The sequence below is a fragment of the Plecotus auritus genome, assembly GCF_963455305.1.
Source record: "Plecotus auritus genome assembly, chromosome: 1".
Lineage (NCBI taxonomy): Eukaryota > Metazoa > Chordata > Mammalia > Chiroptera > Vespertilionidae > Plecotus > Plecotus auritus.
In genome coordinates, this window is record NC_137770.1 from 148,878,533 (window position 1) to 148,897,605 (window position 19,073).

The 19,073-nt window shown below is 40.7% G+C and overlaps 1 protein-coding gene across 1 annotated transcript in view; it reads left to right on the forward strand.

Annotated features, from left to right (window-relative positions):
• Nucleotides 1-17,043, forward strand: part of CUBN (cubilin) — a gene marked incomplete at its 5' end in the record, with an annotated part of 316,681 nt that extends 299,638 nt beyond the window's left edge. Inside the window, 7 exons of the mRNA XM_080671851.1 lie at nucleotides 1,543-1,705; nucleotides 2,034-2,239; nucleotides 6,906-7,053; nucleotides 7,956-8,137; nucleotides 11,297-11,462; nucleotides 12,948-13,183; nucleotides 16,565-17,043. Of these exons, the coding sequence (XP_080527977.1) occupies nucleotides 1,543-1,705; nucleotides 2,034-2,239; nucleotides 6,906-7,053; nucleotides 7,956-8,137; nucleotides 11,297-11,462; nucleotides 12,948-13,183; nucleotides 16,565-16,672 (1,209 nt within the window). The 3' untranslated portion in view covers nucleotides 16,673-17,043. The remainder of the gene's footprint in view (nucleotides 1-1,542; nucleotides 1,706-2,033; nucleotides 2,240-6,905; nucleotides 7,054-7,955; nucleotides 8,138-11,296; nucleotides 11,463-12,947; nucleotides 13,184-16,564) is intronic.
• Between the last annotated feature and the right edge of the window lie 2,030 nt (nucleotides 17,044-19,073).

Below are 19,073 nucleotides of genomic sequence, written 5' to 3' on the forward strand. Positions count from 1 at the left end.
CACATCTGTCAGGGAGATGGTACAAGAACAAAGGTTTAACAGAGGTCCTCAAACTTTTTACTTTTTTTTTTTAAATATATTTTATTGATATTTCACAGAGAGGAAGGGAGAGAGATAGAGAGCTAGAAACATCGATGAGAGAGAAACATCGATCAGCTGCCTCCTGCACACCTCCCACTGGGGATGTGCCCGCAACCAAGGTACATGCCCTTGACCGGAATCGAACCCAGGACCTTTCAGTCCTCAGGCCGACGCTCTATCCACTGAGCCAAACCGGTTTCAGCTATCCTCAAACTTTTTAAACAGGCGGCCAGTTCACTGTCCCTCAGACCGTTGGAGGGCCGGACTATAGTTTAAAAAAAAAAACTATGAACAAATTCCTATGCGCACTGCAGGCCCGGGACGAGTCGGCTGCTAAGCAGGACAGGCAGCGGCACCCGGCGGGCTGGGTAAATGTCCCCACGGGCCGTAGTTTGAGGACCCCTGGTTAGGAGCTACTGGTGACAGTGGAGACAGAGCCTCTGGGATCGCAGGCGAGTGGAACAGATGCGGGGTAGAGGAGAGAGACAGGACCTAAGGATGACTCAAGTTGTAGCCTAGAGCCGTTCATGGATATAAAGAAGTCGGGGTGAGAACAGGGTTGCAGGGGTGGGTATTGGGAGAGAGGAGTCATAGCATTTATTTAGTAGCTCTTTACTGAGTTCCCCTCCTGTGCCAGACACTTTTAAAAGCGGGACTTGCAGTGCACAGAACATACAGCAACCTGTGCTTTCATGGAATTTTAACTTCCTTCAGAAGGGAAGATAGTAACATAGGTAACACGTACCATGTATAGAGGAAATGCATACACTAAAGAAAACAGAATGCAAGAAAGAAGGAAGAGAATGATGGGAAGGATACCATTTTAAAAGAGTGGTCAGGCAGAGAGAACAACGCATGCGGCAGCCAGGAAGCAGCTGTGTGCCTCTTTGCTCAGGGAGCAGCTGCGTGCCTCTTTGCTCAGGGAGCAGGGGACACAAAGTAGAGACAGTAGGATATAGAGTGAAAAGGTCAGGGTGGGAGTGGAGAGCAGATTCTATTAGGCTTTTGAGGCCACTTTCATGATGTGGCCTTTGTGTTGAGTGGATGGGAAGCAGTGAGGAGGGTTCTTTGCAGAATGGTGATCTGGCCTGACTTACACTTTCACTGTTTCCTCTGGCTGACATGTTGAGGACCCAGGCAAGGGTGGGACCCGCACACGGTAGTGAGTGGATGTGAGGGTAGTGATGGGTTTGCTGACTGTAAAGACACAATATTTTAAAAATCATACATTACTTTCACAATCAGAAAACAACTTTTTAGACATTGTACCAGGTTTTTACTGAAACTCCTTATATATTATATTCAATTTAATAACTATTCTGTTCTTAAATTAAAACTAGCTCTAAGAACATCAATGTAAGATTCTTAATCATGACTTATTGGGACTTCACATCCATTTTAGTGTAAAATTTGCAACTTCTTGGTGAATAACGGAGAACTAATGAACTATTTTCTTTTCAGTTATATGACGGAGAGAGTGAAAATGCCAAGTTGGCTGGGACATTCTGTGGTTCCATTGTACCCGCTCCCTTTGTCTCTTCTGGGAACTTCCTGACAGTTCAATTTGTCAGTGACATCAGTTTAGAAAGGGAAGGATTTAATGCCACATATACCTTCATCAACAGTGAGTAAATGGAGACATTTTTATATATTATACACACGTGTACTTATGCACTAAAAATAATGTCACCCTTATATCTAAACTCAGTGTTAATTCCCATCTAAGTTCAATGTCAATTACTAAATACAATGTTACTCTATGTTTAATTCAGGGTATAAATCTGGTACAATTCTTAGCCAAGAATATATATTCTAAATTCTTCATGGAGTGATTGATGTAAATATAATTCCTTTGGGCTGGAGGGGTAGAGAAGGCAGAATTTAAAATATTGCATGTGTGATGAGACATGAGTAAAATTTGTCTGGAAAGTTGTTCTTTTTTCCCATCTCAGTGACTTGTGGTGGAACATATAATGCAACTTGGACCCCACAAAATATTTCGTCACCCACTGCATCAAACCCAGATGTCCCACTTTCCACCTGCACGTGGGTCTTCGAAGCTCCTCCGCATCAGCAGGTCGAGATAACCGTGTGGGCATTACAGCTGCAGTCTCGGGACTGCCACCAGAATTACTTGGAGTTTCAGGACACACCAGAGGTAATCATTACAGTGTGAATGGCATTCACATCTAGTGACCTTTTTACCAGTACTTGCAAAACACTTGAAGTATGAATAATGAAATAAATTGTCAACATTTCTCCTAGCTTAATGTGTTTTTCAGCTATACATAAACCCTCTATTTAGGTGTTCAGAAATTTGAACTTGGTTCTTAGGTCAGGAGCTCTCAAACTTTCATGAGCATAAAAAACATCTGGGTGCCGAAACCGGTTTGGCTCAGTGGATAGAGCGTCGGCCTGCGGACTGAAGGGTCCCGGGTTCGATTCCGGTCAAGGGCATGTACCTTGGCTGCGGGCACATCCCCAGTGGGGGGTATGCAGGAGGCAGCTGATCAATGTTTCTCTCTCATCGATGTTTCTAGCTTTCTATCCCTCTCCCTTCCTCTCTGTAAAAATATCAATAAAATATATATTTTTAAAAAAAACAAAAAACATCTGGGTATCTTGATACAGGTGCATACCCCTGGGCCTCTCAGAGAATGATCCCCCTACATAGCACCCATTACTATGAAATCTTTTTATGTTTATGTGGTTTTTTTTTTTTTTTACTTATTGTCTAAAGTTTTACATATGTCTCCTTCTTTTTCCCCAATTGACCCCCCCCCCCGCCCCCAGCCATTGCCACCCCGGGCAAGCCCCCACTGCCCCAGTATCTGTGGGATTGGTTATGCTAATATGCATGCTTACAAGTCTTTTGGTTGCTCTCTAACCGCCCCCGCCCTGTCCCCTGCCATTTGTCTCTGGATCTATTCTTGTTCATCAAATTATATTGATCATTATATCCCACATATGAGTGAGATCATGTGATATTTACCTTTCTCCAACTGGCTTATTTTGCTTAGCATAATGCTCTCCAGTTCCATCCATGCTGTTGCAAATGGTAAAAGTTCCTTCTTTTTTATAGCTGCGTAGTATTCCATTGTGTAGATGTACCATGGTTTTTTAATCCACTCATCTGCTGATGGGCACTTAGGCTGTTTCCAAATCTTAGCTATTGTAAATTGTGCTGCTATGAACATAGGGGTGCATATATCCTTTCTGATTGGTGTTTCTGATTTCTTGGGATATAGTCCTAGAAGTGGGATTACTGGGTCAAATGGGAGTTCCATTTTTAGTTTTTTGAGGAAACTCCATACTGTTCTCCACAGTGGCTGCACCAGTCTGCATTCCCACCAACAGTTCAGGAGGGTTCCTTTTTTCCACATCCTTGCCAGCACTTGTTATTTGTTGATTTGTTGATGATTGCCATTCTGACAGGTGTGAGATGGTACCTCATTGTTGTTTTGATTTGCATCTCTCGGATGATTAGTGACTTTGAGCATGTTTTCATATGTCTTTTGGCCTTCTGTATGTCCTCTTTTGAAAAGTGTCTATTTAGGTCCTTTGCCCATTTTTTGATTGGATCGTTTATCTTCCTTTTGTTAAGTTGTATGAGTTCTCTGTAAATTTTGGAGATTAAACCCTTATCGGAAATATCATTGGCAAATATGTTCTCCCATATAGTGGGCTTTCTTGTTGTTTTGTTGATGGTTTCTTTTGCTGTGCAGAAGCTTTTTATTTTGATGTAGTCCCATTTGTTTATTTTCTCCTTAAGTCTCCATTGCCCTAGGAGCTATGTTGGTAAAGATATTGCTACGACATATGTCTGCTATTTTGCTGCCTATAGAGTCTTGTAGGATTTTTATGGTTTCCTGTCTTACATTTAAGTCCTTTAGCCATTTTGAGTTTGTTTTTGTGTATGGTGTAAGTTGGTGATCTAGTTTCATTTTTTTTATATGTATCTCACCAAATTTCCCAGCACCATTTATTGAAGAGACTGTCTTGACTCCATTGTATGCTCTTGCCTCCTTTGTCAAATATTAATTGAGCATAATGGCTTGTGTCGATTTCTGGGTTCTCTGTTCTGTTCCATTGGTCTATATGTCTGTTCATGTGCCAGGCAGTTTTGAGAACTGTGGCTTGGTAATATAGCTTGATATCTGTTATTGTGATCCCTCCAACTGTGTGTGTGTTTTTTTTTCCTCAGGATTGCTGTGGCTATTTGGGTCTTTTTTTTTTTTTATTCCATATGAATTTTTGGTGAGTTTGTTCTAGATCTTTGAAGTATGCCATTGGTATTTTAAAGGGGATTTCATGGAATCTGTAGATTGCTTTGGGTAGTATGGACATTTTAATGATGTTGAATGTACCAATCCATGAACATGGTATGTTCTTCCATTTGTTTATGTCTTCCTCTATCTTTTTTCAATGTCCTATAGTTTTCTGAGTACAAGTCTTTTACCTCCTTAGTTAAGTTTATTCCTAGGTATCTTAATTTTTCCATTACTGTGAATTTTTGATGAGCATCTTTGGTGTTCTGATTCTGGTGTTCCAGGGGTCATGCTTGGAGAATTCCACTTCTGTAATTAGTGGAATCTAAGTATAGGGTGAGATGAAGGGGTCAATGCAGAACACAAGGAAATCAATTAAGAGGCCATTTAGCCTGGCCAGCATGGCTCAGTGGTTGAGTGTTGACCTATGAACTGGGAGGTCATGGTTTGATTCCTGGTCAGGGCACATACTCAGGTTTTGGGCTTGACCCCCAGGGGTGGCCGATCAGTGATTCTCTCTATATCTCTTCCTTCCTCTCTCTGAAATCACTAAAAAAAATATTTTTAAAAAGAGGCATTTAGCCCCAGTCCAGTGGGACTATATTTATGGTAATATAAGAGAGAAAAGGCAGGGAGGAATTGTTTTGGTTTAAAAAAAAAAAAGAGTCCAAATTGCCGATGGGATAAGATATTGAGGAGACAGTTGGACATAAAAGTGTGATAGTGAGAGAAGGCTTGAAGATTTGGTTGTCATCATCATATGAGTCAGTAGTTAAAACAATGAGAGTAATGAGATTATCCAGGGAACATGTGTAAAGTGAGGAGTTAGGAACTGAGGACAGATGCCTGGGGGAACACTTGAGAATGCCTGCAGTTTGAGGAGATTAGATAATCTACCCAAGTTAATTTTAGGAGGGTCATGTTCAAACCCTCATGTGCTGGCTGGCAATAGAAGAGGATCCAGTCTATCACTTCTGAGTTTTCAAGTCCTCCTCATTCTAAATCCGTGTCCCCTGTATTGCACATGTATCTTGGTAGAGGCTGAATCCAATTGGAGAGAGGTTTGAGAAGCAGACACCAGATTTGCTGAATTATTACAAAGCATAGACACTGAGGTATATCCTATTATCCCATGGTGGTCAAGATGCTAGGTAATCATCATTCCATTGGTCATCAGAACACTATTTGTATATCCCAGTGTACCCTTCCTGGAAGGACTTAGAGCCAAACAAAACCCTTTAGTTAAAGCTCTTTCTATTTCTCATTGCTTCATGAATCCAAATTTCCCACTGGGTACAGACATGCTACTCATAGGGCACCAGACAGCTCTGTATTATAATGGCAGTTAGATTGGCCTCAAATAAGATCCAATATTTGTCATGAATAAATAATGTCCTTCAGCTGAATGAATAAAAGAAATAACAAACGATTTCAGCATAAGTAGGGAGGGAGAAAAGTTAAGAAATCAACTGATAACTGAGAGAAACTGAAACTCTCAGGGTGTCCAAAAGTAGAAAGAGAAGATATAGTTGGAAGATGATGAAAGAATCATGTGGTGGAGGCATTGCAGATAATAAAAAGATCTTACTGGATAGCTGGCTTTGGGGTTGGCAACCACAGAGAGTAGAGATGAAAGTCAGTGGTATTAAGGAATGCAAATTAGGATGTTTTATGGGTTCTCTGTAAGAACACTGAAACCTCCAAGGGTTAATAAAATGACTCTGAGCTAAAATACCACAAGTCTTTAATTAAGGAAGGGAAGTAACCAGGAAGAAAGTGAGAATGATGAGAAGTTCAGAGAGTATCTTTGGCCAGATGTGGAGACTCTCAAAGGAGAACTAGCTTTGATGCAAGGACACAGGCTGCTGTGAGCAGCCTGGGGATCCCTGCCCATCCGCCCACCCCTCATTCTTACTCAATAAACTGTGGACTCTGGGAAAGAATGGCCTCTACCAGAAGACTGATGGAGACCCAGGTATCACTCAAGGCTAAGGATGTGTACAGGAATGGTTAACAATGCAGTTAAAGTTCAAGTATACAACAGGGAAGGCTAGGAAAGGACCAACAGCAGGAGACATTGTGGAGTAGAAGCACAGATCAGTAATAGGAGTTTGCAGCAGGAGTGGGGAGTGAGCCTTTCAGTAGATGCCCAAGAACTACAGGTATTAGAGGCATATCTGTGTGAGAGGCAGCAGATGTCCTGACTTTGATACACGTAGACGAACGAACTGTAGTTAGCTTGGACAGCACTGTGCTCAGAGCAAGGGCACAGGCCTTGGCTATGAAGAGAGGAGAATGGTCTCATTTTCAGGAGGCAAGTTATCTGTCTGGTAATTTCAACATAAACTTGACCTCCCCTACTTCCTCTCCCTTAGAGAATGTGAGACACTTGTGGATTCCAAGGCTAATGCCAGTCTTATTGCCAAGTGCTCAAACAATATAACTAGTTTCCATGGCTGAATTTTGAAGCACACTCTCATATGCATTTCATTTCTGCTATGGCCTATTTTCTTTTGAAGCAAAATATAATGTGGTTTGGCTTCCATTTCTTTTCAGAGTAGTGAAAATGCAAGAATTCACTTCTGTGGTAGAAATGCTTCAGCTGTGCCGACGTTTTATTCTTCTATGAGCACTGCCATTGTCATTTTCAAGTCCGAAGTTTTTAATGACAACTCTAGAGTGAGTTTTACCTATCAGATTGCAGGTGAGCCCTGGAACTTTATCTTTTGTACCGAACACCTTCCATCAGTACAGTTATTGCTGGAATGGACTCTTGTGGGTAAATTAGGGCTTGTTAACTTGAGCCACACGCATTTGAGGTGAGACTCTTCACTAGAAACCAGGCCCAATTTAGCAAGTTACTAAAGCTGGTCTCTCAAGAGGTCAAGCTAATATAATATTAATTCAAATGTTTAGAATACTCTTCAAAGTTCACATAGTTAACCATTTAAAATTATTCGTTATTTTATTAGTTATCCACTTGAACATTTATAGAAATCACTGTAGCTTAGAACATTTTTTGTCAAAACCAGGAAGCTTTGAAAGGCTATTGGATTACTAAAACTGAGTTTATTTTCAGAGAACATTTTCTTCAATGTTCATTCCAAGCTTGATTAAAACTAACACTGCCTTTGATTAAAACAAACAAATAAAAACACTATGGTGTTTTCACCAAAAATGGTAAAGAACAACAATTTGCCACTTCAATCAGAACAAACAATCCATTAAAGGGAAATCCTCATACAAGACTCTGTCTTGGAGGTAGAGACTTTATTCGTGAAAGAGTCTAAATGTCAGCCAACCACCTCAGTGTGATCAGAAAAAGCACAGAGAATTCTAGAATATTCATCTTTAAAGATGAGTGCTCATATTTCACATTTCACCTGGGGGTGTTTCCTGTCGCCAAGACACTGCGTAGTGTTTGCTCCCTGTGCCCTTCACCTCCCCTCGGGGATCCCAGTGACCTCAAAGGTAGATGCAGAGGCTGGGTTAGCGTTTTTCTGAAGTGTTTAAATTTAATCATTTCTTGAATTATTCCTATCAGGTTGAAAGAACACTAACTATTGGGATACATACATTAATTGTGAATATTATTTTTTATCTAAGGTTGTAACAGAAACTATAAAAAGGCGTTTGGCAATCTGAAGAGCCCTGGATGGCCCGATAATTATGACAATGACATGGATTGCACTGTTACTCTCACAGCCCCACAGAATCACACTATGTCCCTCTTCTTCCACTCCTTTGGCATCGAGGACTCAAGTGAATGCAGACATGACTTCTTGGAGGTAACATACATTTGGATCTCATACAAATGAATTATTTAAAAGATGATGGGTCACTTCAAGTTTTTCACCTTTTTCTCTGCTACTGCTAAAAATATATCCCTTACTCATTTCATTAATTTATTCATTATTATTTCAGTCCATAAATCTTCTATGGCCAGGCACCAGAAATCCAATAGGGCTCCCAGGAGGCGCAAGTTCCAGTGGGAAGGACAGGCATAAAATAGTCAACTCCCACACAATATGGGAAGCACTAACAGAGTCACGTCGGGGACAGAGAAAGCTTCTTGAAGCTTCCCACCCTCCTCCCACCCTCCACTCCTCCCCAAACACAAGAGAGCAGCCTCCTGGGCCTGGAGCCAGCAGAGGCATGCTCCTCCAGCTCTTGCCTCTCTGTGATTCCCGTGATTTCCAGAGCTCCAACAGAGTGCCCTCTGCATCCCTTCTGCCCCACATCACCCACGTTGTGGAAGTGAGAAGGACTGTGGCGTTGTTATTCGTGGGAAGATGTTCTGAATGAGACCATAACTGATGCAGGCTGTGTATGGAGCCCAGTGCCTCTCTTCTGCCATGAAAGTCCCAGAGCTCCCCTGGGTGTCCTTTGCAAGCTCCGTGGAAAATGAATTCATTCTGAGGAAATAAAGTGGTCTACACAGAGGATGCTGAATTCTCTGCTCTCTTTGAGTCTGCAGTAAGGTTTCCATAAGGCTTGTTCACTCCTTTACACCTGTTATGGGAAGCTCTCCCCTACATAATTCATCTGAGTCCTTTGCTGATGAATATTCTTGACCTATAATGTGACAAGTAGTGGCAGGAAGCTCCTGCCTTTTCCTTGGGGAATACTTGCCCTGGAAGGAAACTGGAGGAGAGGGATGTAGCAGGGAGGAGTCGAGGAGAGAAATACAGTACTGTTTGTGTCAATCAGGGTGTTAAACTCAGACCTATGTACCTCACCCACCATGGAATCTAAACATTTGTATGAAGAGCAAAGCAGAAAGGAGGGGACGAGTGGGATACCGGGAAGGGACAAAATTATCCGGTCATCTTGGAATCCCACTGAAGCTATGTCCTGCTCACCTCAAGCCTGAGTTGACCATCACTGACTGGAGTTAATGTTTGTCCTTTGCCTTTGTCCACTGGGAGTGAAGGCCAGCTCTAGAGTACTGACGGATGAGGACTTCTCTTCCCAGCTGTCCTTCCTTATTTCATAGAAATGGGTCTGAAACTTCTTGTCCAATGAGCAAAAACAGGAAACTGCTCCTTAGGCCTGTGAAGTGCAGCTGCATCTGGTTGTTGGTGGAAAGATTGTGGCATGGTTCATACGGCAGCCATCCCAGCAAACCTCAGCATTCCATCTGTTAGCTATGGCAGGAACAGAAATTTCTGAGGATCCCAACTGTATTAATCGACTCAAAGGCCAAGCCCTAGATCAGTGGTCAGCAAACTCAATAGTCAATAGAGCGACAAACCGCGGCTCGTGAGCCGCAGTTTGCTGACCACTGCCCTAGATCACATTTGGCATTTGCATTTGTCTTCAGAACTTTCAGATCCTCTCTTCTCAGGGTCCTCTAATGTCCCAGAGATGTCTACCACTCCCATGGTTCCTAGGAAGAGAAAAATGTATAGAATAAGTCATTAGCAGGTTCCACGGGAATAAATACCTCGCCCATCTCTCAGAGCATCAGCTTTCTTAAAGATAATCAACAGGAAAAAGGCCCAAAGCCAAGAGTATTGTGGTGGCACATCTGGTTCTCCAGCATCCTTGGATTGGCACCTGTCTCTGACTCCTGGTAGATAACTGGCTACTCTGTCCATGGCAAGACACTCCAAAAAGCACCAGAGAGGCATTATTCCCTCAAATGGCTACTACATAGACCTAAAAGGAACCTCTGCAGGTCAACACAACCCAGCAAGATGAGCCACTGGGCCTCTGAGGACACTCTATGACTTAGGACAATCAGCAGTGGACCAAATGTTAAATTACAAAATTATAAAGGAGGAACTTCCAAGATTCTGAGTATCTATATTAATAAAACCATCACCTCTGCTTTTCCTGGGGTCCTCCTCGAATGCGCAGGAGGAGTCAGGCCTGAGGACAGAATGAGGCTAAGTTCACAGTGTGTATGTGGTTATACACATGTTGACTTGCTTCCTGGTTTTCTATGTGTCTACTCCATGCAGTGAATTTAAAAAAAAAAAAAATCTAGTCAGTTGCAAAATGTGACTTTAAAATATATCTTAACAGTAAGAAATGTTGTCAATTGAGTTGTCTCCTTTTTGTATATAGAAATTCCTTTTGTTTGAACATTATATACATTACTAGAGGCACAGTGCATGAAATTCATGCACGGAGTGGGGGTCCCTCAGCCGGCATGCACCATCTTGCAATCTGGTACCCCTCAGGGGATGTATGATCCCGCTGCAGGATCGGGCCTAAACCAGCAGTCAGACATCCCTCTCACAATCTGGGACTGCTGTCTCCTAAACGCTCACCTGCTGCCTGCCTGATCGCCCCTAACTACTCTGCCTGCCTGCCTGATCACCCCTAACTGCCTCTGTCTATCTGCCTGATCACCCCTAAACACTCTGCCTGACTGCCTGATTGTCCCTAACCCCTCTGCCTGCCTGTCTGATCACCCCTAACCACTTGCCTGCCTGATCACCCCTAACTGCTCACCTGCCTGCCTGATTGCCCCTAACCACCTCTACCTGCTTGCCTGATCGCCGCTAACCACTCTGCCTGCCTGCCTGATGCCCCTAACTGCTTGCCTGCCTGCCTGATGGCCCCTAACCACTCTGTCTGCCTGCTTGATCACCTCTAACCACTCGGCCTGCCTGCATCATCGCCCCTAACTGCTCGCCTGCCTGCCTTATCATCCCTAACTGCCTCTGTCTGCCTGCCTGATCACCCCTAACCACTTGGCCTGCCTGCATCATTGCTCCTAATTGCTCACCTGCCTGTCTCATCGCCCCTAACCACCTCTGCCTCGACCCCCACCGCCGGCGGCTTTATCCAGAAGGATGTCCGGGTGACGTCCGGCTGTCCGGTCTAATTAGCATATTATGCTTTTATTATTATAGATTATATGCTAATGTGTAGCAATGATAAATAAAAGAAGTATAACATACTCAAGGATAATAATTCATGACTCATTTTTAAAGGTAAGAAATGGAAGTGATAGCAGTTCGCCATTACTCGGCACATATTGTGGAACTCTGTTGCCAAATCCTATCTTCTCTCAAAATAATGAACTGTACCTGCGATTTAAGAGTGATAGTGCAACTTCCAGTCGTGGATATGAAATTATCTGGACCTCATCTCCCTCTGGTAAGACATTTGCACTTTGTGTGGTAAAGCAGTGTAGGTGAGAAAAACATAATGTGCCTAATAGAAAAAGGCCTTTAAAAGTGACCTTATCTTTTTAGCCATCTGTATACTTGATTATTTTCTGATAAAAGTAGAGATTTTTAACAATGAACATACAGAGATTCTTTTTAATTAGACTTTTACTCAGTTCTGTAGATTATTATATGTTAAAAAATATACGTGCATTTACATATAAAGCCCAGAAAGTATAAAGATTTTAAAAATTCCTTTATAAATTCTGATTTTGTCATATTTTTTACTTTTGAGTTAATCATCAAGGTAGTTCTCTGAGAATTAAAAATAGAAGTTTAAAAAGAGGCACATTACGGCCCCATCCTTGTGCGTACATAAGCAGCCGTGCTCCGGGCAGCTCCTGTCATTTCTGGGCAGTCCTGGAGGTTTAATTGCTTTTTCAGGGCAATAAGTATCTTTCTGCATCTTTGATTGTTTGTTTATCAAATAATGAAGGAAATTTAAGTCATGTATCTTTAAACTCAAGAGAGAAAGAATACTTTGTGAAGTATCCTCAAAATACCTAAAAACTTTCAAAATAAGAATGATAAAAATGACATTTTAAATACACTGAGGAACAAGAAAAGGGTTCTATCAAGACAATCATAGGTAATGGAATCTTGGCTCCTAAAGATACTTAAAGATGAGTTTCAGTGCCCTAATTTCACAGATGAGGACATACAACACCAAACCAATGAGTTGCCCAAAATGCACAGCTAGGATGTGGTGGAGGTAGGACCAGACACCAGTGGTCAGAACCCAGCCCAGTTTGTTGGTTTTGTCATACCATGTATCTTCTTCCTGTGCAGCACCATATCTGGATACCCAAGGCTAGCTGGTCTACATAATAATAGTATACAAATAAAAAAATTAATACCAACACTTACTTTTTTGGCTTTAAGTATGTCAACCTCGGAACTGTCAGTGATAAGCCCAGTAAGTCACTTTTATAATTACTGCCCAAACATCCAGTAACGTTTTCTGTTCAGCCCTGAAATTTCACTTTTATTTTACCCACATCATTGTAAGAACTCACTGCTTATGGAGAACTCTACCATAAAAAGCACACAACACCCTCAATTACTCTCTCCTACAGTTCCTAATCTAGTTCTCAGTTTTCCCATTGTGTTTGCAGCCCACCGTGTTCAAAGAACTGACCTGGAGGAAGCTGCCCCTAAGTCATGATAGAGGGAAAGGAATATGTGGTGCAGAAAGGGGTGGAGGAGGCGTGGGGGGAGGCCTGGTGGTGAGGGAGGGGGAGGGACTTGGCTCAAAGGAGAAACAGGAAAAGGGTTTCTGCCTCCACTGTTCTTGCAGAGGGTCTCAGCACCTTAAGGAAACAAGAGCCCCATCTCATTGCCTTACAAGTGCACTGAAGGACTCCAGCTGTTTTCTTCTATGTTGAATCAAATTTCCTGCAATTATTTCTTGCAGGCTGCGGTGGAACTCTTTATGGAGACCATGGCTCCTTCACCAGCCCTGGCTATCCGGGCACTTACCCAAACAACACTCACTGCGAATGGGCCATCATTGCTCCTGCTGGAAGACTTGTCACCGTCAGCTTTTACTTCATCAACATTGACGATCCTGGAGACTGTGTCCAGAACTATCTTATACTCTATGATGGACCAGATGTTAATTCTCCATCCTCTGGACCATATTGCGGCACAGTGAGTAAAGCAAGATTTTCAAATTCCCATTTATTATGTTTAAATAATGAAAGTAACTTAGCATACACTTTTAAAGGCAGACAAATGCAAAGTACAAAGCACAATGTACTGATACATATTCGGTAAGGTTTTCAGATTTTTCTTTCTATTTTGGGGAGAACGATTGCCACCTAGTGGTCATTGCATTAAATTAATAGTAATATAGTTTCCAAACCCAACTGTGCATCAGAACTACATGCAGTTATACAGTTTTTACATAGGAATCACCTGTGCCGTTACAGTTACAGTTATTACATTGCAGACTTCCAGTACACACACCTACAGAACCAGAATTTCTGGGGGAGGAGGTGTGGCACATTGTTTTTTAAAAGTTCCATTTCAATGCACCACTAAAGGTTGAATACCCGTGTTTGTTTCTGTATGATTAGGACTTCAGAAAATTTAGACTCCTGGCTCCATTTCATATACTTCTTGTTGAAAATTGTGGGGATTCTTTGAAGAAAGACACAGCTATTAAAGATTGGTCTGGTGACTAGGAGTTTGACAGTTTTTGCTAAATTCTGATGGACTGGTAGATTTCCGACATTGACTCAACACTGCTTGCATGTGCCCTCAGGGCCCTCTGGTTTTACTGAAAGTAGATACAGAGCTTTCAAGTAAGCAAATGTGATTGCTGATGGGAGGGTAACTACCCCTCACTGTTCTACTTTTCAGCCACTTAGGCTTTCTAATCAAACCTGACAGAAAATTATGTCATCTGGAAATCTACATAGTTTTTTTCAAAGTATATTTTTATTGATTTCAGAGAGGAAGAAAGAGGGAGAAAGAGATAGAAAGATCAATGATGAGAGAGAACCATGGATCAGCTGCCCTTTGCATGCCCCACACTGGGAATTGAGCCCACAACCCAGGCATTGGGAATTGAACCATGACCTCCTGTTTTATGGGTCCATGCTCAACCACTGAGCTACGCCAGCCAGGAACTCTAGATAGTTTTTTTAAAAAAATATAACATGATTTGTAAAATTAAAAAATGTTTATTTTCAGAATTATCAGAAAATAAGTGTGTTTTTCCAAAGCCCTGGGAATTCTCCCATGTATTCTTCAAAAACACCTTTTGAGTATATTTGCAGATGCACAATATATTTTTATACTGTTTTGTCGTATGGATTTTTCACTTACCAAAATATCATTACCATCTTATCATACCAATAAAAACACTTGGGTATCATACTTAATCACTGGATGGGTATTCTATTGCATAGGTACAACCTAATTTATTTGATGAATCCTCTCTGATTTATAGACAATACCATGAAAAACTCTCTGGTAGCTGTATCCTTATATACAGAGTTAATCACCTGGGAGCAGTCTTGGTCACCTGGCCGGTAGATACTGAATCCCTGTTATTCTCAAGGGATTCACAGGAAAGAGAAGCCAGTCAATGTGTCACATTTCAAATTTAGAGACTGACTAGGTCAGTGGTCGGCAAACTCATTGGTCAACAGAGCAGCTTGAGAGCCGCGGTTTGCCGACCACTGGGCTAGGTTTTAGAATTTATTTGAAATTCGTAAACATTTCAAAAGGAAGAAAAAGAAGTCACTTTCAACAACACCATTATTTTGTATCTGCTTGGCTTTTTTTGTTTTGTTTTCAGTGACTTTCAAACATACAACCCCATTTGCTCCCCACAGAAATAATTCAGTGATGTGGGGAGAACAAGGATAACCAGGACTTTGCAGATAAAAGAAAACTGAGGGTAGACCTTAACTGTCATTTAAATTAATGGCACACTAAATCAAAGTCTATAATTAGATATGTCAGTTTTTTTAAAACTGTGGGTATTTATAATATTTCATCAGTTTTACATTTTCTTTGATAAATGAGGACATCATTTTAAGTATAATTGTTTTCTTTTTAAAATTACAGATACAACTGATTTCTTTAGCATTTCAAGTTCAATAAAATCAGTTTACTTCCAGATGATAAAAGCCACTCTTTAGATTGTTAACCTAAGTAACAAAATCTAAACATGAAAGAATAACAGGAAAAATTCGGAGAATCAAAGTAGAGTTTAAAACTTTGGTTAACTGTTCACACTATTTTGTTAATGTAAAATAATAATTGAAAAATTTGGGAGTAGATTAAAATGGAAAGAAAAAATTGCATGCATGTGGAAATATGCAATATTGAATATACCTTAATATATCTCTTTGGAAAAATATTATCTGTGCTGTACTCACTTGAATAATTCACTGTCTTGGAAATGTCTGCCTTTGATGAGTTTTTGGGAGAACTGATGCAGTGAGGCCCAGCAGAATGGAGGCCAGATCCCAAATTGCAAACAATCTCAACCTACTGTATAGTTTACTGACATATTTGGCTCACAGTTCACCTACTCCCATTAGAATGTAGCTCATGAGAACAAGACCTTTTGTCTATTTGGCTCATTTTTATAACTCCAGTGCTAAAAAAAAAAAAATGCCTGCAACATGGAAGTCTCTTGATAAATATTTGTTAAATGAATGATTAGGAAATGAGAGAAAGCTGAGTCCCATTTATTAGCCCCCACCCCCAAATACACATTGTTCCACAGAGAGGGAAATGAAATAAATCCCCAAAGAAAACTATAGATATTAAGGTGAGAGAGTTGCATACTGTACTTAAATGACTGTTTTGGTTGCAAATATAAGTATGTGTTTTCATTAGAAAAATTAAAATTTTAGTAAAAACTTGAATTGGAAATTCAATTTTTGTGTTGTTAATCTTCACCCAAGGATATTTTTCCACCATTGATTTTTAGACAGAATAGAAGGGAGAAGGAGAGACAGAGAGAGACAAACATTGATGTGAGATGCATCAATTGGTTGCCTCTTGCACTTGGGGATCGAGCCTGCAACCAAGATATGTGCCCTTGACCGGAATTGAACCCGAGACCTTTCAGTCCATGGGCTGACGCTCTAACTGCTGAGCCAAACCAGCTAGGATGGAAATTCAATTTTTAATGACAATTATACTGAGATATAATTCACGTACCATACAATTCATCTACTTAAAGTGTATAATTCAATAGTTTTATTAGACTGAAAGATGTGTAGCTATCATCACTACAATCAATTTTAAACATTTTCATTACCCCAACAACCCCAGTAATGGAAACTATATTCATAACACCACATTTCCCTTCAACCCCTAGCACCAGTAATATTCTTTTATAAAGTATGTATATTAATTCCTAGCAAGATTACTTCTAGACATATACTGTATAACAATTTACTGTAATTTTGTTACTGCTTTTTGTAGTATCTTTTACTATGCTAACATTTTTTGAAAAATGTTCAGATTTGTGAAAAATATAACTTGTTATTTTTTCAATTTTAGGACACTAACATAGCTCCTTTTGTGGCCTCCTCACATCGGGTCTTCGTAAAATTACATGCAGAGTATGCAGTGCGCCCGTCAGCAATACAGTTAACCTGGGACAGCTGAGGGTGCCATGCTGATTCAGCACTTTGGCTCATCTGCAGGAGCCTCCGACATCGTCCTGGATAGAGTTCTGCCATCCTGATCCGTGACCCTGCCTATGCCACTGAGAGTAACTTTAACACTTGTTTTTCACCAAGGAATGTGTGGAATCAATATGTATACATTTTTAAAAATGTAGAACATAGCTCCTTTAATTTTGGCTGTGCTCATCACCTTAATTCTAATATTTGAGCTGAAATTTTCTAAAATTCCCTAAAGAGTTGGAAATGATTATGACATACGTGCTGTAAATTTTCAAAAGTAAATGATAAAACAGAGGTGTGATTTTTTACTGTGAATGTCAAATTATGTGTAATAAACTTGAATTGTACACAAATATACTGCATTCAATTTTAACTTTTTAAAATTTAGTCTTTCACTATAAGATAGAGGTGTATATAAATTTTCAGGTTGAATTTTTACATTTTTGTATGAATCCTTCAGGGAAAGAATACTGGAGCCAAGCTGCAGCATTCGGATTTAGTTCTACCAGTTAAGTGTTTACTTAATTCTCTCTGTTTCAGTTTCCATAAGTACCACCAGTTTAAAAATATAATATGTGGAGTTATAAGTAGTTGAACAACACTTTTATAAACTTTTCTGCTGCCTTTAACAAAACAAGAGACTTTATGTTAAATATGCAAAGTTAGGTCCTATTAAGAACATGGGACCAAGAGAATGAAAGAAGCTGTGGGGATGTTTTACTTTATTTTACTCTTATATTCAAATGCCACAGAAATTTTTTTCTGCACAGAGTAGAGAGCCCCATAAATAATATATTTTTACCTTAAAAATTCCTGCTTCCTTTCACTCTGTATTATGGATAGATGCACCAACTTTATGGATAACATGCTATTGGAAAGAACCGTGAATGCAACGAAGAGTACCATCAAATCAAAAGGAACAATGCACTAAAACTATCAAGATGAAATTTGATAGGGAGTGATATGAGATCTAGCACTAGTATCTAAAAATGAATCACCAAGCTACAGAATGTGGAAAAAGTTTAACAATAACCTATGAAATGATGTAGGAGTTTTATCTTAAAGCAAGATTAACATTGGCAGCTGTCAAACAATAAAAAATGATTTGAGCTTAGATTATATCATTAGAGTAATGAGATCTACAAGAATCATTTTCCATCAGAGAAACATGCTTCCCTAGAAGGCATATTACAATATTTAGGAGATGAAGAAAGCATTGTCAAATACAAAATTGAAAACTTAAAACAGGAAAAAAGAATATTTTGTCTCCTTCTATAGGTTGTCTTTTCAATTCATTGGTGGTTTCCTCTGCAGTTTGGAGGCTCTTAAGTTTAATGTAGTCCCACTTGTTTTAATTTTTGTTGCCTGTGCTTTTGGTTACTTATCTGAGAATTCATTGCCAAGATTGATATCAAGGATTTTTTTTCTGCTTTCTTCTAGGAGTTTCATGTCTTTGATCCATTTTGAGCTAATTTTTGCAAGTGGGATAAGGGGGTCAGTTTCTTTTGTATGTGGTTGTCCATATTCCCCACCACCATTTATTGAAGAAAGTGTCCTTTCTCCATTTTATGCTCTTGGCTCCCTTGCAAAAAAATTACTTGACCATACATGTGGGGGACTATGTCTGGGCTCCCTATTCTGTTTCACTGATCTATGGCCCTGTTTTTAGTACCAGTATCATACTGTTTAATTACTATAGTGTTGTAATGTAGCTTGAAATGAGTAATTGTTATGCCTCTAGCTTTATTGTTCTTTTACTTTTCAATTACAATTTACATTCAATATTATTTTGTATTAGTTTCAGGTGTACAGCATATACTTTACATAGTTATTACAATACTAGTGGCCCGGTGCATGAAATTCATGCACATTAAAAGGGAATTAATTAGAGGAAATATTTTAATATTGCTATTTGCCTTTTTTCTATAATAGAAGTGTCAGAAATGAAAGAAAATTAGTAAAATGTATATGAAAATCTTCCTCCTGTCAGAGTCTGGGGCATGCCGTGGGACCCAGAGTCAAGTCTCTGCCCACCTGCGTGGAAATCATGCAAGCCCAGACCTGGCTGGCCCCACCCCAATTGGGCGAGATCCAGACCTGGCCAGCCCCACCCCCGCCAGGTGGGGGGTGCAGCCTCAGGGCCCCTGTCAAGCCCTGCTGGGCAGGGGGCGCAGCCTCAGTTCCCCTGTCACACCCTCAGGTCGGAGCGGTGGGCATAGCCTGAGGTCCCCCGGCCCGGCGCCGGGGCTGGGGGTGCAGGCTCAGGTTCCCCGGCCCGGCCTGGTGCCACGCAGCCTCAGGTCCCTGCTGATGACTCATTATGGCTCGTTACAGGAACCCCGCCTCCGCTGTGGGCGCAACCATCTTGTGACGGTGTGATG